Source organism: Pleuronectes platessa, chromosome 21 (assembly GCF_947347685.1).
Source record: "Pleuronectes platessa chromosome 21, fPlePla1.1, whole genome shotgun sequence".
Lineage (NCBI taxonomy): Eukaryota > Metazoa > Chordata > Actinopteri > Pleuronectiformes > Pleuronectidae > Pleuronectes > Pleuronectes platessa.
Window position 1 is genome coordinate 11,008,750 of NC_070646.1, and position 24,254 is coordinate 11,033,003.

Consider the following 24,254-nt stretch of genomic DNA (forward strand, 5'->3'; position numbering starts at 1 on the left):
CACCTCCACAGACATCCGAGGCAAGTGCACAGCATTCACACAATGTAGAGAGAGGTTCGCTCACACAGTCACACTCAGTCTTTCTCTTTATCCCTCCCTCTCTCTGCCCCTGTCTCTCCTTCACTCTCCACCTGTTGAGGCTCCCAACAGTGGGAAGTTAAAAATCACACTGCTTGTAACCCCAAAATAACAAAAAAGAAACTAAAATAAACAAAGCTTTTTTGAGAAGTAGAATGTACCTCCACCAAGGCCCAACAGCCAAAATCCATCCCAAAATAGAATGCATTATTTCCTGACCCATTATTTCCTGACCCATATAACACCTTTCCTCCAAGTGTTGTGGTGATCTGTCCTGTAGTTTTTGCATTATCTTGGTCACAAATAAACCAAAAATCCAAATGTGTGTTACATAACTCGAAATGAGGGTAACGTTGAAAAAATCAAGTTTAATGTAAACAAAATATTACTCTTCCTGATTTAATAGATTTTTAGCTTAGTTTAGTTCACACAACCTAAATACAAAATACATAAATCAAATATAAAAAATATGTGTGGGGTTTTGGTAGAAACCAGTAATGGCTTAGATGAAAACCACACCCTAATAAACAAAACAGAACATACAGAACATACAAAATTATCAATGCAGGATATATATTAAGGATGAGAAATATATTTGCATATTATAGTTAAGCAAAGTATAGTATATTATAGAAATCTTATGTTTGATTTAAATCAAATTCTTCTATTAATTTTGCCTAATTTAGTTTTATGAACAAAAGTCAACAACTCAACTTGTCTTCAAGAAAAGACCCGGAAAAGCCTTTTTCAACTCAATGATTTGTGTTTTAATCAGTTATCCCAGCAGGATGTTTTGAACAGGAGGGGGGGGATATATTATGAAAGTCAGGCTTCCTGATAAAACTCTTCCACTATTAGACGCATGGCCCGCCCTCACATGAGCACTCTTGTGACAGACTCCCTCCCCTGCTCCTTTGCCTATCGCTCAAACTCCTGGCTTCCAATAGGCAGTTCATTAAACCCTTAATCCCCTTAGAGAGTTCATGGAACAGGCCAGAGTTGTGTTTTTTTTTAAGTATCCTTGCCTTTCCGAATCCCCCTGTGCCCCCTTTCCCTTTTCTTTTTCGCTGTCTTTCTCTGGAACCCAGTGGTGTGGAGAGACCAGCTGCAGCTCCATCTCCTCCCCCGTTCGCTTGTATCTCCAAAGTCACAGCCAACATGCAGCACTCTTTCATCGTGTCTGCTTTATTGGCTGACTCCAGGCTGAAATCTGGAATCTCTGACCTCCCCTAATTGATGAGCTTATAGCTCCCGCTCTGCATCTCCTCACGCTCCAGGGGTTTCTCTCACCCGGAGGTGGACTCTTCTCCATCCCAAGTGGAGAAATCCCCAGTGGGGAATGTAGTTCACTGAGCACATTCCATAGACTTACCAACACTGTCTTTGGCATGTGGAGGGACTGATGTTCTCAAGCGTGTTCGGCTCAGGTGTTGGGTTGGGTCAGTTAGGTTGGGTCCTTATGCTAAGCTAGGCTAACTGGCTGCTTCCATCCATTCATTATCTATACTGTTTATAAGGTCGCAGGGGGAACTGGAGCCAATCCCAGCTGACATTGGGCGAGAGGCTGGGTTCCCCCTGGTCAGGTTGCCAAGAAATGATCTGTAAACCATCCTAAAGTTGCCATTTTTATTTTTTAAGATTAGGACCAAACAATCGTTCCCACTCACATCACACCTATAGTCAATTAGTCTCCAAACCAAACCCCAATGTATGTCTTTGGACTGTGGGAGGAAGCCAGAGTGACCAGAGAAACCCCAAACTCGTAAAGGGAACACATGCAAACTTATGAAAGGCTGGAATTCAAACCGCCAAGCTAATTACTGTAAGAGCTGTCCACTGTACCACCGTGCCACCCCTGTGACAAGCACCTAAACCATGTTTAACTGACCTTTTGATTCCAACAAACGAAAAATAATGCATTAAACAAAAAAGAGTGAAAACCCACTGAAACCAGCAGATGAAGTGCACTTTATCCTTCAACTCTTTTTCAGTGTAAATCCAGGCTTCAGCTTTGTGTTTGCATTTTCACATCACCCTGCACGCCTAAAGATGGGCAAACAACATGCCAGTGTATACAGTATCAACATCCTGTTGCTGCCTTATCAAGGCATGCATCTGTCACGGCGCCGACACTGAGCAGATCCACGCGATCGCTCAAATAAAAACCCATCGTGACCGCCCTGACCCGACACAACACACGTCGTGAGAGAGACATGAATTGATGAGAATTTAAAGCAAGCGCACAACAATAGACGAGCAATCTGACCTCCCCCTTTATTTCCCTGCGTGTGACTGATTCTCGTGCATTTAGCAAAAAGGGGCTGCTGAGCACCTGATCCTTTACCCCTCTAGGTTCTAAAACCAGCCATTTAAATCTGATAAGTTTCACTCCTTCAAAGTGACAGATGATACTGGCTTCTTCTATACTGTCAGAAAGCGATACTAACAAGGAGGACCTTGAGCTATATGTAAATACACCATAAGCCACTCTTTTCAAAATAGAGTTGCCCGGTAATGAGAATGTTTCAGTTTCAGGCCTTGAATATCGTCACAGTAGTAAAAGTTCCAGTTCTGGCCTTGTGTAGTCTCCAGACCCAGCTGTAAACCAACACCAGTCAGTGTGAGCTGTGGGGACAAAGACCCCAGTGCAGTTGCTGCTGCCCCCAGAGTCCCCTCCACTCTGGAACTTTTCGGTCTTACAGCCCACACAAAACACATGGAATGCAATTTGCAATTTATCTCCTAACTTCCTGTTTTTTTTTCCACCACCAAACCTACCGCCATCCTCCCCCGTCCCCCCCCCCTTTCCTCCTCTTCTCCCGATTCCTCAGGATTTTGTTTCTGCCTCATACTCACTGTTTAATTGAGTAGGTTAATCCTACATAATTATATCATGTTCCCTGCTGAACTTTCCAGCTGCTTTGTGGTTTGTCGCATACGTCACACGGCTCCTCTGAAGGCACCCTTTGAAACCGAGCTCTTTGGGGCGGGTGAGTGGGATGCCATGTTGAGTTCCTGATGTGAATATGTGATAACAGAAAGGGACATGCTATTGTAGAGCACTGTGGAGAAGGCAGAGCATCAGTACGCTCCATTATAGCCCCATTACACTTATCTCCCTGACTTATTACTCTACTTATTCAGCGGGCTTTGTGTGAAATCCCCAGGCGGTGGGGTTGGAAAAGAACTTTGCAGCGCAGCCTTGAATGCATGAAAATAAACCAGGCCTCAAAATAACTACATGTCAGCTTGTCATCCAGTTTCCATGAATATTAAATCCACAGCACCCCAGACCGATGAACTTTCACAAACCGAGCAGGACATTGGTTGAATATGAAACACAGCACGCTCTCACACCGAGTCCTCGCTGCACGCCGACGACGGAGCCGAGCGTTGCCATGGAGCCGGGAGTTGCCATGAAGCCAGTATGTTGGGAGCAGTGGTCTGTGGAGGAAGACAGTGTGGTCTGTTTAAACTCCAGCCAGGACTCCTGCTGCGCTCAGATGACCTCTCACAAGAATAAAACACGATCCACTCAGTGCTGTCCCCTCAAGCAGGAGGCAATACACAAATAATGTTTAGTTTTACAGCCATCCCACATGTTGGTTCTACTTCTATTTGATCTGTCGTTGGTAGCGAGGAGAGATGGGATTCAACTTGATGGAATTGCAACATTGGACCACATATGCTGCTGTTATATACAATATATCATATGGAACAGCTGGTCTTTTGATATATGATATTCCTCCCAGTATTAAGGCTCTGCACACTGAATAAAAATTAATAGAATGGGCCTCAGTAGAGCACATACCTCCGCCAAGGCCCGACAGTCCCCTTTGAGACCAAATTCACTGGATCCAGTGTGTGTGTGTGTGTGTCTGTGTGTGAGTGTAGGCATGTGTGTGTGTACAAATCTGTAAGTATATGCTCACATTTGTTCATCTGAGTGAGGGGGTTGTATGTCAGCGTGCGTGTGTACTCTGAGTCTTTGATGTGTGTGTGTCTATGTAAATATCCATGAGTATATGCACACATTTGTTCATCTAAGTGAGGGGGCTGTATGTGTGTGTGTGTTGTGTGCAGCAGGAAGGAGATGCAGCAGGGGCTCTGGGACCTGATCGTGGTCTTGCTGTTCTTCGGGTCTTCAGTTCTCGCTGAGGGTTAGGGTTAGGAATGTGTTGCCCGAGGTGGAAGGCGTGGCTCCAAACACTCTCCCACTGTCCGGTGGCACCTGTTTTTCAGATTAGCTTTCAGACAGACACACAGGGTGATGGCAGACAGCGGGACACAATCACTGTGCTGTGGACCCAAAACAGCTGTTACACAAACTCAAATAGTAAACTCTCCAGAATTTTTCATTTGACATTTTGGATTTATGATTATTTGTCTTCTTGCCAAGAGTTAGAAAGGGAAGATTGACACCAGGCTTACTAAATATAAAGCAACAACCATGAGCCAGGTTAGCTTAGCTTAGCATAAAGACAGGATGGGGCAGGTTGTGAAATCAGATCAGCAACATCTCCGAGGCTCATCTGTTAATACGCCATATCTTGTTTGTCTAATCTGTACATGCTGTACATGTTCCAACCAGAAGGTCGGCGGTTCGATCCCAATCTTCCCCATCTGAATACTGAAGTGTCGTTGGGCAAGATAATGAACCCTGAATTGCCATTTAATCACTACTACAACAATTAAGAATGACACAACATGTTTATTAATGAGCTCTAGAAGTGCCAGTGTAAGTTGATGATGCCTTTGGACAGGGCAGAGCTAGCACTTTTTCTGTTCCCAGTCTTTATGCTAAGCTAGGCTAACCTACAATAGCCAAGAAGAGCAAGTTGACGGGAAACCACCAACCGGATGTTGCGTACTGAACCAAAGCATGACTGCCTACAGCACAGACAATACTTTCGTCTCCTGTTGGACAACATAAATGGAGGACAAACTTGTAGAATTGTGGGACAAGCTTGTGTGCCTGTGTAATGTGTCCTGTTGTTTGTCCAAAACATGACACAAACGGCACTAGTCCCCCACCATTTTTGTTTCTATCCTGCTTTATCCTCGGTTCGATCAGGCAAGTCTCTGGAATTGCCACTCAGAAAGCGTGTGTTCAAACACCAGGTATGTGGTGCTCCGTCTCGACTTCATCATCATGTGTGCATTCTCACGATCAAAAGATAAAGAATCAGTCACGTCTGTTGTATTGTTCCTGGTCCCCTACGTTTTTTTTTAAATCAGTTACGATTTGAAAACCCTCGAGTGTGCAGCAGGTACTACAAGTCACCTGTGAAAACACACATGGGGGCAGTATTTTTCTAGATTGTTTGGTCAACTGCAAATAAAGAAAGGCAGCGAAAGGAGGGGTCTCGCTAAAAGGGGCTAAAGTTCCAGCAATAAAGCATATAAGTGTATCTCCCAAAATCTCAAAATATTTCTTTAAAAGTTTTCTTGGCTAACCAAATAGTAACATTCCAGAGCAGACCTTTTGTTGGAGATGAATTTCTTAATGGCGTTATACCTTGATAGAAATGTACTTAGAACTGGGCAGTTCATTCCTGCAACAGCCTCTTTTCATTTTTCAAAGCACCAAGGAAAGAGAGTAATCCATTTTGGCAAAGAACATCACAACCAGTAGTAACAAACACTTTTTGGAAAAAATATCCTCTACGGTAAATGTTGCATTAACAGTAGCAGGAATGTGTGATTAATGATTCACTGAAGGCAGATGTGAATTAAAACACTGGCTGTTCAGTAGTGCACTCTCAGTAATGTTTAATCTTTAAAAAGGGAGTTCCTTCAGCATTCCTTCCTCTGCCCATAGAGACTCTTTGTGTTAAAACGAACAATTCAAAGCAGAGGAGTCGCAGGTAAAGAAAGAAATGTCTGAGTTTGATCTGGCTCTGTTCCCAGACGACTGATAACCTTGGGCAAAGGTCTTGAGTCTGAAAGATTCAGAGACGCAATAACCATTGCAAAACAATTCTAAAACCATCCATTTATTATTCAACCTGTGCAGCTTTGTCGGGTATATATCAGGCAAGACTTTAAGGGGTAGGTGGATGACGGGGCTATCTCAATGGGGAATGACCTTTAGCCAGTCATAACAGGACGCTCACTGAGTTTTTCCTTCAGACCACCGAGTTATGAGGATTAGCTGCCGCACGAGCTCAAAAAGGTCAAGGGGGCGTTTCACCTTTGTCAAGGTTTTCCCCTCCTCCCACGGGACAGGTTAACTCTGAATTTGATACCTAACATGGAGAAGACCACACCGTCACTAGTGTGCATTGTTTACCAAAGGAGCAGTTGCCTGTGTCTGGGATCCTCTTTCAGAAAGGGCTGCATTACCTCTACAAGCACACTGCAGAATAACAAAAACATGAGGCGACATGTTAAAAAAAAGGGCTGCATATAGAGGCTTTATATGGATCTGTGAGCGAATGGGCTTTTACTGTCAGGCACATATCCATCCCCTGTCTGCATATAGCATTTATTGTTTACGTGCAGTGCCCGTGCCTGTTTGGAATGGGCTGCTTTCTTGTCCTTTGTTAATGCTGTGGAGCCACATCAGAATTATTCCTTGTCATGGTTGAGTGCTCCTCAAACAGTTCTAAAATATACTATTTCTTTTTATTGTTTGAGTGCTGGACTCTGTGTGCAGTGCTTTTTAAAAGTCTATTGTGCAGAGTGAAGTTAGAAATCTTTGTGTTCGTCCTACCTGGTTTATTTGCAATGAAGATTTATTTCATGGTGAATGTTATTCATCAAATTAAACCGAATTTACTTTATTACCGTTCATGTGTGTGGCTCATATATAAGTTTGAATTATTTACTTAACTGTTTTTTTTCCCTCTCATATTTAACATGTCTGCTATTTTTAGGTCTGTGAGGCTATCGAAACAATTTTCAGACCCAAGTTAACAATTTTCAAGTTCCTTGTATGTTCACACACACCGGTCCAATAAAGTGCTACATAATTACTGCCCATATGCCATTTACGCTTAATTCTAGGTAACACAACAGCTTTTGTTGTTGTTCAAATATAAAAGTTTTAAGCTTTAATATCATGAGATGATGCGCAATATTGGATCACAAATGTCTGGAAGCTACACTGACAAACTGGATATTTATATCTACATTCACTTGATCCAATTGTTAACAGCCTCACTATTCCTCACCGTGGATAAGAGGTGAATATATGGGGCAGTTAATCTGATGCACGAGGCTGTGACCAGGCCTAATGTAATCTCGCCGACAGGCCGTTGAATAATGACACAATCTGGAGGGTAACTGCAGTAAATCTGACCAGCACACACAAACACGAGCTCACTCCCACACTGCTCATCTTCCCTCCTGTGGCAAAGTGAGTTGCTATGATTTACAATGCTCCTTACAAAGCCTCCTTCCTGTCTGTGCGGCATATAGGCTGTTTGAATGGCCGACCCCTGCACTTCACTGGTTCCCCGAGACCTCCTGTAAACAAACGTTTTTTTTTCAGTCTTTTGATCGGCTGTTTGCAGTCGATCCCAAGTAACCACATGGTGCCACTTTGTTTATGGCTGGGCGTCGGTGACCGGCGAGTTCATGTAGGAACATAAAAGGATGTTTTTCTTTTTTTATTGAGCACATGTGTGTTGGTTTTCGAAAGATAAACACGGTGGTCGTTGTCTGTTTGTTTTGAATGAGTGGAGAGTGGCAGATGGTTCAGATTTGATTGGTGGTAAAACTGCTATCACGTTAATAAACTGTGTGTGTGGGTGTGTGTGTGTGTTTAGGGGGTTGAGTTTCAACAGTAGAAGCAGTATGTGTGGACACTGTTTAACTGTAAAAATCCATAGACTGTATTTGAAGATGGATGACGTGTCTCCTCTTCCTCCCACTACCAGGCAATGAAGCTTAAATATCTCGGATACGAACGCCGACATCTTGCACTTTATGATCTACCTGCAGCCGGCCACCAGGTGGCGATCAAGACACTTTGGATTCGCTTTTTGTCGTCCATCTTTATATAGGATGTATTGTACAGTCATTAACATTTTAGTTGGTAGAGCTGTTTAAATGTGTTTGAATAGTGCTGAATATCACTTTCAATCTCTACGTTAAAAACATAACAACAGGTGTGGGTGTCTTTCCTGTGCAGGCTCTCATTTGTGAAGGATTTGTGCGGAAGTGTGTGAAAACCCACAGAGGCCATGCCTGCAATTTGTGTGTTCAGCTTCCTCTCAAGCGAGTGCATGAATCCACTCCAGTCCCCTTTAATGTGTGTGTGAGTGTGTGTGTGTGTGTGTGTGTGTGTGTGTGTGTGTGTGTGTGTGTGTGCGTGCGTGTGTCTGTGTGTGTGTGTGTGTGTGTGTGTGTGTGTGTGTGTCTGTGTGAGAGTGTGTGTGTGTGTGTGTGTGAATACAGAGCCAGGCCCTTTGTTTCCGAGGAAAAAAATGGGGGGCTTTACTCTACAGACCTGCACATTTTCCACTCAATTGAATGGCCCTCTCAGATCATTAAGTGTCCATTCATTAGTGAGGGACACTGGTGGGGGAATCGGCAGCAAACCAAACACAGAGAGGCCTGGCTGGGGGGGGGGGGCACTGTCCCTCACACTGTGGCCTGTAACACTGTGGGTGGCGGGAGCGTTCATGTGTAGCACCTGAGATGTCGTGCTTCGATGTGGTCGCAACTTCCATGCAAGCTTTTAATCATGAACATTTTATTGTAAACTAGCATGGCATTGTCTAGTTTTTATAGTTATTATACACTGGGTAAAAAAATGTATATGTTGAAATAAACTTGTTTGTCTCAGTTTGTGCTGTGAAGTTCTGCTCTTGCTCGTATTTCCATTTATCAGGTCAGGTTGTTCCTGCTGCCCTCTCTCCTCTCGTCTCTCCACCATGAGCGCAATGCATGATGGTATATATTGCTCCGTAAGTGACCATTAGTTGTAGACTATTTGTCATGATCCATTGTGGGAAACAATAAATGCACGTCATAGGGAATTAAAAACAATCACTGAATCACCATGGCATCAAAATCCTATTGATACACACGCTCAACCAATCATAAGGCAGTTTGAGCTGTCAATCATGTTGTTTCAACTTGTTTTTATAGCAGACTTACTGGAAAAATTGGCACTGAACTAACTAAAATGACAGAAACCAACATTTATTTGATTTGAACTGTCCCATCTGCTTACATGGAGATGCCAGGGTTCTTGACCTATACTGCAATCAGCCGCCAGGGGGCGTTTAAGGAGCTTTGGCTTCACTTTAAGGGAGCCATCATGTCGTCCATCTTTATAAACAGTGGATAAATAATGAAGGATCTCCCTCAACCCTGTCAGATGAACCTATGTTGTGCATGGGAACTAGTTAGCTATATACCTTGCTAGCTAGTTCCCATGCACTCTCAACACCCAGTGTGCTAGTCTTAATGCAGAATCAACAAGTGAATATAATATCATTTCTGTACTTTCATAGTTGAGGTAATCCACAGTATTTTTTGCTGGATGTGCAAAATGCATGTGTTGCTTAAGCAGCTGCAGAAACGACCCCTGAGGTACCCTGAGAATCACAGCTCAAGGCCGGGCAGCCCCTCATGTGAATCCCCTGTCTCCTAGACTGCACGTCATTTTGTCATCCCTCCCCTGCGGACACCAGATCCAGTATAAAGACCTGCAAGGGAGACGAGGGGGAGAGGGCTGAGGATGGGAGGCAGCTCATCTCCTGGGGCTAAATGTTAATGCAGAAACTTACTCATGGGCAGGTGGATTAGAGCTTCTTGTAGTCTGACGCCCTTTGTTTCAACCTGACTTTACAGCCCGACTGACTCACTCTGCCACATTTGATTTAGTGGAGATGACTGCAAGTTTACAAGTTGGAGATGAGAAAGCATCGCGGAGGATTTTGTGTAAGCTGAGGAGGGAAAAGTGGGCGGAACGGGAACTCCCAACATCTGCTGTGCTCAGGCATGCCCAGAAAAATGACAGCTCTCGACCCAGCGTGAACAAGCCCACCAAATAACTAGGTGGATGTTTCACACAGGACTGTGATTAACCTCTCTACAGAAGACTCCCAGCCAGGCATTCGAGTACATACGAATTTTGTTTAAGACAAATACCTACATCAAGGTTGTAGATATCCTTTACGTGTGCGTCATAATGTTGTGAAAGTTGAAAACCTTTTAAATTTAATATGTTATTATTATTAGTTTATAATTTATATGTAATTGGAAATTTAAATGCCACAGGTTTTATCTAACCTTTCTTCTTCGTTTATGTAAGTCTTTTATCTGATATATTTGTATTGTTTTTACTGTTTTATTTTAAGTTTTTTACTCAAGTGTGAAAAAACATGCTCACTCAATCGCTGTGAATTTGACAGACATTTGTTGGCTGTATTCTCTCATCGAGCTGATGAGTTGCACATTTTACCAGGGAGCTGAAAGGAAAGGTGGGCCGAAAATGCATGAAGCAAGTGACTCAGACATTTTTATTCTCACGCACAGTCCACCCAGAAAATTCCAGGAAAATGTCCAATGGAGCATGTCCTAAAACAGATCTAGTGGGAAAATGTATGATATGCATTAGTTTGACTCAGATGTTATATTAGGGGATTTTTACATTCTCAAGATGTATATAAATAAACTTTATTTATTTGGAGTCTTTAAAGACTGTTTACATGAGACTTAAGCCGTTGGTGTTGAAGGCACTTCTTTTCACACCATTTTCACAAGACTGTGATGAGGGCAGGATGAGGGAAAAAGGGAAGGGAAAACATCTGATTGTGTTTTGATTGAGCGGTGTTATTCTGCTTGCAGATAATCAGCAGATATAGGAGAGCAGTTTCAACTAGTCCTCTGTGCATCTCCGTCTGAGCCAAAACAAACAGGCTTGGATTAGGGTGGAGCTTCCTGTGAGAATCCTGGGAGAGGGCATCTCAAACTCTCAGAGAGTGTATCTGTAACCAAGGCGACGTATGCACTCTCCAGTGATAAGCACCAACAAGTGGGTGACAAAGGGCTGAAGGGTCAAGATGAACTGTGGGATACTGCGGTCTCGGAGTCATGGGACACTGAGACATTTGCAAACCTTAATGAGCATCACTGGGATAAAATTGAAAGGATATATTCTAAAATATGAATACACATGCTACCAATAAATCCTCAACCCCAAAACAAGCGAGTTATTGCCTTGTGCATTCCGTTGGCTTGCAGCCCACTCACACAGAGGCCTCAGTGAATACGGAAGTTTGAGTGGACGGCGAACAAAGAGGGAGTAATCAAAGAGCTCTCTCTTTCTTTTGATCACTCCCTGGACAGCTGTTTGTGCAGGCCACTCGTACTCACTCGCTCTTGGCAGAGTGGAGCTGGGAAACAGATGCATTCGTGTCAGTGAGGGGCTGCCAGGATGGGGACACTTGTGCGGATGCCTCTGTGCAGCATCTGGTGCCGGTGCCAGCTGACTGGAAATGGTGGAGAGGACCATTAGGAGGTGATGGACGGAGTGAGGAGCAGCGGGTGGCAGCGGAGAGAGAGAGACGTCAGAGGGAGGAGAAGATGCCACACAACTTAAAAGAGACATATATGTTCAAAGGAAAATTCATCATTTAAACTTGGGTTATTACTTGAAAAGGTTTGAACGTTCATAAAACACATAATCTTCCTCTTACTGTCCGTTGCTGTAGCTCCTGTTTTCAGCCTCTGTATGAAACACAGGGTTTTATCTCCTGTTTCTTTAAGGTTGTGATATGTTCTTTATATTTACGTGGGTGTGTCCAGATGCAAATACGAGCTTGTGTCGCTTTAAATGTTGATGCTGTAAGTAATTTTGTGGTGGCATTTTCTCCTTTCCTTTCATAAAGGATGGTCCAATGTTTCCTATGCTCAAGAAAATAAGTTAGGAAGCATTGATGCTCCTTTCCTTATCATTTAGAGAATTCGAACAGCTCTTATTATGCCTACGCTGAAATACTCTCCGGTCATTTCACATAGTTTGGAAGGTTCCTCAGAAAAATACTGTAGGAGAGAATACTTGCTTTGAACGTTGCAGATGTACACAAAACATGACAATAAAACACAACACAGGAAAGAAAAACTGAAAAAGCATCCAATGCGTCGGTTTTTAATAAAAACCGACGATGGACAGATGACACAGGAAATTATTGTTTACAAAGAATACGGCACATCTTTATGAGGTCATCTTGTCTTATCTATATAAAACACACTCACACACACACACATACACATACACACACACACACACACACACACACACACACACACACACACACACACACACACACACATACACTAGTGGGTTGTGTACACTAGTGGTAGGCTGCCAGCTCATTGCGCCCACAACAGCGTAGGGCCGGACAACACAATTAGCACAGGGCACTGTTGCAAAAGCTGATTGACATGGAATGTTGTTCCAGGTCAGAGGCCTGTTGTCTCCATCAAGGAGGTTGTTTTGTTTACATCCCCACATCTAATCAGAGTACAGAATGTATATTTGTATCATGGACATTAGGAGGTCTGAATAAAATAACTTAATTTATCGTGAAATATAAGATTTTTCTGACAAAGAGTCAAATAACATAAAGTACTTACTGCAATAAAATGTGCTTCACCAGTGTATTGTGACTATTGATTCTAGAAAATCATTACATTTTGGCTAGTTTTCAGTTACCCATTGTAAAGCCCTATGAGGCAAGTGGTGATTTGTGAACAGCAGCATACATACAATTTTATTTATTTTGATTATTATGCTTGAAAATTATCTATTTTGTTAGTTTAACCTACATTTTATTTTAACATCCATCCAAATGATATGCTAGACTATATGAGATTATGCTCAGTATCACCATAAAGTTGAATCACGACTCAACCACAACTTTACTTTATATTACAGCTCTGATAAAATATTATGAAAAGGTGCAGATTGTTGTGATTTTCAGTGTGAGATGCAGATGTTTAGCTAAAACACAGAAAATGTGCACCTTTAATTAAAAACAAGCCTACGAACATACATATTAACAATAAATGGGACCAGTCCTGAATATGCAACAGGGTGAAAGGAAGTGTGTTAACTGCTGAGCATGACTGGAGAGAGACAGATGTCATTAGTAACCCATTAGAGGCATCAGATGGCCGATAGCAGTAGAACCTCTCTGTCTCAGTGTGGGTGGAAGCAGCTCCGCAGGGGAACATTTAGCAGAGCTTTAGAAGGTGTTTTGGATATCTTTATGAACGTGTGTGTGTGTGTGTGCGTGTGTGTGTGTATTTAAGGAAAAGGTCATGCCCTTTTAACATCTGGCCACATGTGTATTCCATTAGCTTTCTGACTTCCTTCGCAACTGGGGACCCCTGGGACCACATTACTCAGGTCTTACCTGCATGGTTCTTTTCTCTGGTGGTTTTAAATGTGCAACAAACACACACACACACACACATGCAACATCTTTGCACAACACAGTGTCTTGGTGTGAAGAAGCCTGAGAACAGCGCAGGGCCTTGCTGGTTCCATGTAGCTGAGCCAACTTACAACACCGCTGGGAGGCTGGAACAATCATTTGTTCCAGGAAAATCCCAGTATAGTCGAGTATTTTTAGTTTGGAGGGATGGGAGCGTTCAAGTAGCTGCTGGTTTCAGGGGAAAGCCTTGTATTTCACTTTGAGCCATTATTCTTCTCATGCAGCTCAGCCTTTAGCTTGATGCATTGTTCTCTTCTTGTACTTAATAGACCTTGATATAGATACTTAACAGTATCTGGAAACATTTGGCGTAAAGACTGACCAGAGTTTACTCATGACAGAGTGAAAAGCATCAGGTGATTTTCATGTCTGCACGATACACCGATGATTCAAAGTCCTTGACTCATTGCCATCTTCTCTTTTTATCTCTAATCAGGACGGGAGAGGGAGGGAGAGAGAGCCAGAGAAAGAGAGAGTTAATAGACTTCCGAGTCTCCCACTCATGAGAGGCCACTGACTCCCACTGTTCAATCAGATCAGCACAAACTAGCATGTGGCGTTTCATTATCCCGGGGAGCTCGGCGCTGTTGCCTTGAGATTTTCAAAGGGAGATGAAATTGCGTGGATGGTTGCGGGGGGAAGCGATGAACGGAGTTTGTTTAAAGTCTAAACATCCTCTGCAGTGTAGGTGTGTGCACACTGCCACGCTGGCCGGGATCCATATGAGCTGTTTATTTGTGTAGTGGTTAAATACAGCATTCACTGTGGCTATAGACGTCCTTATAGTTCAAGTCAAGTCAACAACCACAGTAGATCACAGTGCTGCACGATAAAATAACACACAAATAACATAACAACATAACAAATAAATTATCTTTACTGGAAGCCAATGCAGAGATGTCAGTTCAGATGAGATGCTGTGTCTCTCCCTGAGTTATCAGTGCGGCAGCAGCATTCTGCACCAGCTACAGACATGACAGGGACGGACTAATGCACAGATAAAGTGAATTCATCCACAATCAAGTTAAGGCATTTGAAACAACCCTCAGGTCACTAAAAGAGAGGAAATGTTTCAGTTTGTTGAGGTTCCTTAGTTGGAAATAACTTTAAAGCCTTCAAATGTAAAAAAAAAAAAAAAAGATAAAAACATCGGATGACACCATTCTGCTCGTGTGGTGTCATCCAAGTGACCCTAAGACACTTTGACTGGAAACGGTGTCATTAACATCATGTTTTTAGCCTAAGTATCCTCCTACAAAGCCACATTCGTATTTGGCTGCAAAGTTTTTCACCCCTGAAACTCCGAAAGTGTAAAGTTGACTCAAACATGTCACCCTACCCATCCATCGGTATAGTGTTGAGTAGAAAATGAGTGAATTCAAATTTTCGGGTGAACTATCCCTTTAAGATAAATGAATGTGCTGGTGAAGTTCAGAGCTGGGTCAAAAGATCTGAAGCTCAGCAGGTTTTAGGTCTATAAATGTTCAGTGTGTGTGTTATTTGTTACTCTTCTATAACAAACAGGTGTAGCGCATTTCTGAATGTAACCTACAGGCCCTTGAAGCTTTCAGAGAGTGTTCCCCGGAGCACAGGAAAACAGAATGTGCAATATTCCTCTTGAGCGCTTCATAACAGTCTCTGAAGTCTGGATCAGGAAGGCCGGAGCTGATATTTTCAAATTGAAAAACCTGAGGGAGGCTGCAGGGCGAAATGCTGAGAAAAAAAATGTCCATCTTGTACATGAAGTGATAGGTTTTCAGCCTCCGTCTTCCTGTCAAGGTCCCCGAGAAATGTACTAGACTGGTATGTCTGTGATTCTCACACATACTTTGTGTCTGAGGGTCACTGCCTTCAGTGTTTCTCTGTTCGGCCTCAAGCACTTCCCTTAATCACGCTGATAACTGAGGAAGATTTAAGCAGTTCAAAATTGGAGGGAAATTGCTTTCGCTGAATGAAAATGGCTTCATTTGTAAAGTAAAGAACAAAAGCTTTTATTTTATTTTATTTTCTAGACAGTGATTAGACCTAGTTAGCCAGTAATTGCTGGGTTTTCACTGCTCCGGGTCTGAGCTCTTGTTGGAGCCGAGCCAGCTGCTCCACTTTTTACTCACTGCCACAAGAAAAAGTACAAAACATGTCCCCAAACGGTATCTCGTGTTACTGCGACGTGAGCGTTTTGATTGGTGGACGATTGATGCAGAGGGTTCATTGGACTGTGAGCAGGATAGATTTTCACCTGAGGATGAATCCCATACTCAGACGGGAAAAGGAGCATTATTTAAGGTAAAGAATTGTACTTTAAACAGACACAAGATCACACTATGAACCAATATGTCTATGAGTTGAAACAACGTTTGACATGTTTCAATATTAAATCTTATTCCTACCTTAAGAGGAGCCTGGTGTTGATACACAAGATTGTTTTTGCCTAAAGTAAGGCACAATTATTAAATCAAACATTAGTCTCCCACACGCACTACACCGTCATAAACAAACACTGGACAATAATGGGTTACATTCTGTTATATTTTCTTTCTTTCATATATTTTCACCATGTTTTTGTGATGCAAAGATAATGTACATATATTTATACATATGCACATATAAACATATACAACACTATTGTATTTTTAAAGAGACACCGCCACATTGATTTATGTGAAATAGGCACCATCTAGCGGTTGTTCTGTGACACTACAACAGCCCAATAAAATCAGCCTTTACATTCATGTCATCTTTCAGGAGTGAAGATACTGCAGCTAATGTGTAACGGCGCCCCGTAACGGCGAGAGATGGAATGTGACTCTAGATGTCGGTGACAGCGTTTAAATACTTTCTACTACTAATACAAGATAGTTTTGTCTCAGTCCAGATTCAGAACAAAGTAATTGCAGGACACACGTCATATATATTGTGCTTTAAATGACAGAGGCTGAAAACAAAATTCTAAACATACCAACGTTTAATTCGGACAAATTTATTTAAGTAGTGGGTCCAAACGATTTGATCTTTTAGGTGTGACTCTAATTCCTGCTGGAAATATTTTTTTTGTGGGTCTAATGTACAATTTGGTGAACTGACCCTTTAAAAGGCCATTTTAGTGCAACATACATTTACCAGTAGATGGCGGTAGTTTATCAAACATTAGGGGCTCAATGGGAAATACAGGTCGAATCAGCGTGTCTTTTATAAACATGAGATTACAGCTTTTGTGAAGTTTGTAATTTCAACAATTGAGAGTGTGAAAAAAATACATTATACGTATTCAGCTGTATTAATCTGCATCCATCTATTTTACACTGAAGAAACTAAAGTTACATTTATGAAGAAATACAACAGGGGGCGCTGCAGACCGTGCATTTAATTTTTTAGTGTTTGTTTGAATTTTTTTTTTAATCAAAAGAAGCACTTTTTAAAATAATGAATCAAGAATAAAGAATTTTCCTTTGTAGCCTGTACCTCCAACTATAACACAATGTCCTACAGTGTGAATGAAATGTGCATTCATATACACACACACGCGCTCACACAAACAGGCACAGACACACACGCACACCGGCTACGGAGGAATTCTTTCTCAGAGGAGAGTCTTTTGCCTATCTGATCCATCTCTTTCACGTTAAGTTCACTGTCCGCTAACACCTTTGAATGACAATGGCGGTGTGCGAGTCTGACTGGCAGCCTTTCAATGGGCTGAATAAAGTGTGATCTCGAGGCACTGTTAGGAAAACATTGCATAAAACAATTAAGGTGACGGTCTGGCTGCAGGTTTGGTTTTTTTAGAAAGCCTCTGGGTCGCCATTGTGTTGCAACGCCTTGGTGCCAGCCTGGGGATGATAAGGAGGTTAATGAGAAAAAAAGGTGCGTGTGTAGTTGGACTGACAGTCCCCAAAACTATGTACAGCCACGATCAGTGAACAGGTATATGCACATCTACAGCAGTAAAAAACACTCCTGGTTGGGAGGTATGCGTGCAGAGGCGCTCTCGGCTGAAGGCTGGGTTTCACCACGACCTCGCCTGGAGCTTGGAAAGGGGGGGACGCGCTGTAGCCAATGGGAAGGCAGCATCCAGCCCATCGCTCTATAACTCTGTGTCACCGAGCTGAGCGGTGGCACAACTAAGTTTCCGCAGTTAGGATCGTTTCAGTGGACTATAGGCTCTGTCAAAAGCCGTGCGTAAAGAGCGCGCACACGTAGAGACTACTAGTTCTTCATAGCGGATTGAATTTTTGCGAACTCCACGTCAGACAGAAATCCAGCCGTGGACTTTTACTCTGGAGGGCTGCTTTCACCATGAGCGCCGGACAGACGTATGAGAAGAAGATAGCGAGCATTTTGACCGACCTGCCTGGATCTATGACCTGCCACCCGAGCTCCAAGGACTCCCCCACTTTGCCCGAGTCCTCGGTGACGGACATGGGCTACTACAGCGGACAGGCGGCCCTGGGCCACCACGAGTATTACCAGGGTCAACCGTACGGACAGCCCATGAACTCTTACCACCATCAGTTTAACCTGAACGGAATGGGAGCCGCCGGAGCGTACGCCACCAAATCTGAATACCCATACACGAATAGCTACAGACAGTACGGACATTACAACAGAGATCACCTGCAGGCCTCGCCTCCCAGCTCAGGTAAATATCGAGACGCTCTCCTGTTTAATCTGCTGCGATCCTCTTCAGTGTGCATGGTTTTATCTGTGCGTAAAAGTCAGGTCAACTGTGCGGACTGTGCGAGATCTGCGTAAAAGAGCCCTGGTTGTATGGGAATACAAGTCACACGTTTGATCTATTATTTAATGAGTCTTATTGAACATTTACAATGAATCAGTAAAACAATATCACATGTTTTATTTAAGTTTCATGTAATGATGTTATGTTCATGTTTAGTTAACAACGACAGTGAAATGAAAGTCACTTGTAAGGAAAAGGAAAAAACCCAAACACTCCTTAAGGGTCTCGTGTTAATGTTTTGACAGTCTGCCTTGGAATGATTCAGTCACAACTACTGACCATAAAATAATAATGATTTGATTAAACCTAATAATATTCACCCTATTCTCTTTTATCATGTTTACACTGGCAGGCCAGATTGGAGAATTGACCAAATCACATCATCCTGGTTGCGTGATTTAGTTTTGCCTTTTGTTTGGTGACATTTAGTTTTTTGGCCAATCTTTGAATTTGCCAGTTGACACAAAAATATATTTAAAAAACATCTACTTCTTAGAATTTACATTCCGTCTAATCAGAATTTCGTAGCAATGTCCTTTTAAATTCATTGTAGCTCAGAGATGTATCCTTTAAAAATGCTCCTAAGTGATCTGATTTATTGATTTATTTATGATGTATTTTCTTTTTATTTGTAGTGAAAGAAGAGCCAGAGCCCGAGGTGCGTATGGTGAATGGAAAACCGAAAAAGATCCGCAAGCCGAGGACGATCTACTCCAGCTACCAGCTCGCTGCCCTACAGAGGCGCTTCCAGAAGGCGCAGTACCTCGCACTCCCCGAGAGAGCGGAGCTGGCGGCTCAGCTCGGTCTTACCCAGACACAGGTGAGCTTCCTAACACTTGATATTACATAATTCATCAATGATTAAAGAGGGAGGCGAGTATTGTCAGCAATTAGCCCTATTATTGTCCATCAGGGCGTAATTATGCACGCCGCACGTTGGATACGTGTGTCTCTTAGTTTGACGTACTTAATTCTAACAATTCAAATGCGCAGGGAAATATTTATAAACATATTCATCTACTCAATATAAAAGCAAACATTTATTTGAAAAATAATGAGTAGCCCTTATATTTTGAATTTTCTGTTGCATTACAATTAAAGTACGTGCTTCTTTCCCAGGTCAAGATCTGGTTCCAGAACAGGAGGTCCAAGTTCAAGAAGCTGTACAAGAACGGCGAGGTTCCCCTGGACCACAGCCCCAACGCCAGCGACTCCATGGCCTGCAACTCCCCGCCCTCCCCCACTGCCGTGTGGGAGAACAGCACCCCTCAGGGCACCCCGATCAGCAGACCTCAGGTCCCACAGCCGACGCACAGCTCGTCGCCGCCCTACCTGGAGGATTATAACAACCACTGGTACCAGCAGGGATCACACCTACAGCACCCGAGCACCGTGCACCACCCAGTCCCGCAGCAGAGCGTGGGAGCAGTTTATTAACAAAGACTCCAGAGCAGATTGATCTCTCCAGATTTATTTTATTTTTCTCCAAACGAGGTTATCTCCACAATGACTCTGCAGAGCAAACTGGACCGGGAGCAGGCCTGAAGTGAAACATTGCGTTTTTCTTTTTCTGGATGATCAAGAATGTTTCAGAACTGGGTTTTTTTTTCCATTCACAAAGCACATAAGGGATTTCTGGTCACTTGTGGTAGCATATTTAACGGATATCTGGCGTGGTTTTTAAATTATTTATCGCTTATGTTTTATTTCCATAACTTCTTATTTTTGTAAAAGAATAGGCATATGCAACGTTTTTTTTGTAACAAATAGCCTATAACCACAAACCGAATAATGACAAAACTGTGCAGTTGATCCATGCTACAATCAAATCATGCATGCGGGTTTGTAGATAGCGCCTAAAGAAAAGAAAAAAAAACACTCAGGTCATATTTATATGGATTTGTACAAAACGTCGAAGGTTGTAAATATGTGTTTATATGCAGAACCACTATGATCATTTTTGTTTGAAACGGAACGACTGCACTGTGGTGCCTCCAAAAACCATTTTTATATTCATGTAATTAGTCCACTTGTTGCCTTCCTGTCAATTGAATAAAGTGTTAATTACATGTTGTGTGTCGAGCGCCTTTATAAACAGCCTGTTTTTCAGCCCGCCGCTCCGGAACAAACCGTGCAGAGAATTGACTGCAGTCGTGAGTGGCCTGTAACACAGGGTTCCAAACGAAAGGAAATGTATCAAAGTAAAAATTAATTTACACAAAAAAACGTCTTCATTGCAAACCAGTTTAATTCCAGCATCATTTTGCGAACCTACTAAAATCTAAAATACCACACAATTTAATCGATTCAAAATGTCATATATAGTGGGAGCAATATTATACTAATTATTATTTAATTATAACCCATTTTTTATTATTATTCATCCACCTGAACACTGACAGTCGTGACCCACTTGGCAGTGGTTTAGTCATGCGCTTTAAAGACGTGACAGTGTCCATGTCTATGACATTTAATGTCCGTGCACCAGGTAGTTCTTATTTTTATTTTAAGTTCTTCCATCTGTTTGGTTTTTGCATAATATCTCCTTATATGTTTTTATAAGACCCTGCGTAGGCCTTTATATCATTGTCTCTAAACCCCATAGCCACTGCGCGCTCGGCCCAGTAAAGCAGGTTAGAACGGCTGCAGTGCACCGAGCTGTGGAGCGCGCTGCGTGCAAAGCGCTGCAGTAGGAGACGACACACATGCAGACATGTTGGAGTCACTCGGTTTTATTACTGTTCTGTTGCCAGAAAACAAGAGGGAGAATTCAGCGCGTTGCACAAAGACGCAGAGAGACAGGGAGAGCGGGGAGGGGGTGGGTGGCGGTGGGTGTTGCTGGTCTGGGGGTGCGTGTGTGGGGGGGGGGGGGGGGGGGGGGGGGGGGGGGGGGGAGCCAGTGGCCTTGGGCGATCTCACGCGCACACGCACCCGGACGCAGCAGGGGGGATTAAAAAAAGCTGCGAAATATTGAAGGTATAAGGAAACACGACCCCTTTGTTGTTGTTTTTTGAGCGTTTCACTTTAGACACTTTCGAGCCTATTGCATTTGGTGAAGCAGTTCCTCCAGAACAAGGAAAACAAGACTGAAGAAAAGCAGGTTTTCACTCTTGGGTTCTTCACCTCGCACTTTTTCTCCAATATTAAAGCACGTGTTGCATAATAAAACACACTTTGAAAATAGTGGGGCAAGAATATTTCCAGGTCATTAACGGCCTGATCCATTTGAAGCCTGGAGAATAATCTGATAATAATGACTGTTATGACAGCGACAATGACAAACACCCCTTTTCTCTTTTAACCTCAGTTTGACCACACAGCCGCATGGATTATTAAATACAGTACACACACACAAAACATTACGCGACGGAGGAACCGCTAATGGCGATCTCATCCACATGGACCACCAAGGCGCCATTACGCACGGGGATAAAATGCACTGATGAGGGTTTTTATAACCCTTTTCTTCCACCTTCAGTAACTGGAATGGTATGCGCCCGGGACCGGAGGTGTTACTGTATGAAACTTTATAGCAACGTTGTGCCATAAAAGTCAATTCAGAACACTACAGGCGTGAGATTTTTGAATCAAATGTCTCCTGACATTTTTATTTGATTTGTCTTGAATTGGATAATTCTGGATTTACGAGGAGAAAACATGTTGGAATAAATCTTACAGCTCACTTTTTATTAAAGCCAATTTTCAAATAATTCAATACAATTCGGGAAATAGTTGTTCCTATCACAATCTGAATTTATAACAACGGTTAAAGATATATCTTTAGTGTAATTAAGATGTATTTATATAATTAAATGATTTCTCTGGACGCATTTTTTTATGTATGACCACACTTTTGCACATTTATTGCTATTATTTTATGACATACAAAGAGAGACTTGGAACACTAAAAGATAAATTGTACCAATATTACATAATTCTTTATAAGAAAATATTTTTATTTATAATTTCCTAAGCTTAATTTAGATCAAATAAACATTATAATACATAAAATAAAACTTGCCACAATTTCTTTCGGATCAATCACTCGGACGTGTTATTTAACCATGATTTAAATAATTGGACAACAAAGGTTTTAGTGCACTTGCATGTTTCATTGACACCTGTGACTTTCAGTGAAGAAGCAGATTTCCAGCAAACTTCAAACACATTCCATCACCCTTTCCCTGTATTGCAATGTGCCACAGCTCCTTATTCTATCTCCCTAATGTTTGTTTCCTTGAACTCAACACCAGTTGTCTGTGGCATCTGTCAGCACATCAGTGCACTGTGCTGATCTGACAGAAGCAGCTTGATCACTATTGCATTCTAATATCAATGAAATCTCATCAAGGGTACGTGTGACCTCCCCTCGGTGGCTCCCTCAGCATGTGTGGCCCTCGGCTGTGCGCTGTCAGGGGAAACATTTGTGCCGAAGACAAACGTGTGTTAGCCACCGGCTGCACTTGTATGTGTGAGCTGTCAGACATGTCCATATATGTCATCTCTCAAACGTTAACTAGTGCAAGAAGCCATGGAGGTGGAGGTGAACTGCTGAACTTGAATGTGATCCCTGCATGGCGGAGCATCCCAGCACCCTAAATAGAGATGGTGTCCCTATAAGACCACCCTAACCCCGGCAAAAGTCAACAGTTTGGTGTCAGCACTTGTCTCTGGGGTGCAGCGATATGGGGTTGAGATGGAGGTCGGGAACTGAAATGCATCCACGGAAAGACTTCAGCAGCTGTCCGACACTTAGTACGGGCCTGGGCCGAGTCCTCTGCTGCATTAGCATCACTCACTCTGTCCATTCTGCTGTAAACTGGGATGAAATGACGGAGGAAAGGCATCCTTGACAGCTGTGGACTTGTGAACCCTGGCTGACCTCTAGACCAGGGGAAGGACCGGCCTGCATGGGCTGCGTGCTGATTCCTCCCAGCCAGTCATCACATCCTGATAAAGCCTTCCCCTGCCTCGGTGCTGCTGCGGCACAAGCTCACCTTGACCCTGGAAACTCCACACAGGGCCTCCAGACATGGGTCTCAACAAAAAGAGGGCCTGACTGTCAACACTGGGAATCAGTCTTTGATGTGAACAGGAGAAACCTTTGCTTAAGAACCTTTCACAATAAGATTTGAGGATTATCCTCAGATGCCTAAAAGGGAGATTCTGAAACATTGTTGGGAAAGATGCATGTTTTTTTCTAGCATCTATAAATACTGAACCCCAAAAATAAAAGTTAAGTTTTTAGCAGAAAGTGGAGTTACTATTAAAGCTTGTTAGCACATGATTTGAGGTTAAGTCAGAAAATAATGTGTAAATTTGCTCTTTAAGATGCTCTTTTTTTCTGATAAATATTGATAAAATTACTAGACGTAAAAGATTTTTACAAACCAGTTGTGTGTGTGTGTCTGTGTGTTTGTGTGGGTGTGAAAGTGAGTCAGGCCTTTCCATTTAGATGAGTAATGCAGCCACTCTTTCTCTAACAGCGAAGTTGCTCACAATTACCAGAGATGTCAGATCACTCAAGCTAATAACAATAATCGCCCCAGAGACCTGCCTCTGCCGCTCGCCCATTCACTGCAACTGGGATTTAATAACAAGCTATTTTCACTTTCATTGCTATCCTGCAATTAAAACCCATCAGACACCTTGTATCTGATAACCCCCCGACCGTCTGCATGCATTGATACAGCCAGACTTTCCTTTATCATCTGCCCCGGCTTCCCTATTCCCTCCTCTCAGCTTGTCTATTTACGCGAGGAGCCTTTTCACTTTCCCTTCAATCTGCCTGCTTGATAATTGGCCCCCGGTTTGAAAGGTCCCACTATTGTCTGTCCAACTCCACGAGCCATTATTCTAATCTGGAGATGTGAAATTGCCTGTAATTTTCCCTGATGCCCTGTCACTTAGTTCAGCAGAGCTAGCCTCATCTTCCCCTGGCCCACATGTTTAACAAGGCACATAATCATCAAGAATGAGGA

General features: G+C 42.8%; 1 protein-coding gene across 1 annotated transcript; it reads left to right on the forward strand.

The window, feature by feature from the left end:
- Positions 1 to 17,639: 17,639 nt before the first annotated feature.
- On the forward strand, positions 17,640 to 20,342 carry dlx3b (distal-less homeobox 3b). Its single transcript, XM_053413768.1, has 3 exons — positions 17,640 to 18,174; positions 18,909 to 19,093; positions 19,393 to 20,342. Exons 1-3 carry the CDS (start codon positions 17,832 to 17,834, stop codon positions 19,708 to 19,710), a joined length of 846 nt encoding a protein of 281 aa, XP_053269743.1. The 5' UTR covers positions 17,640 to 17,831; the 3' UTR covers positions 19,711 to 20,342.
- Positions 20,343 to 24,254: the final 3,912 nt, after the last annotated feature.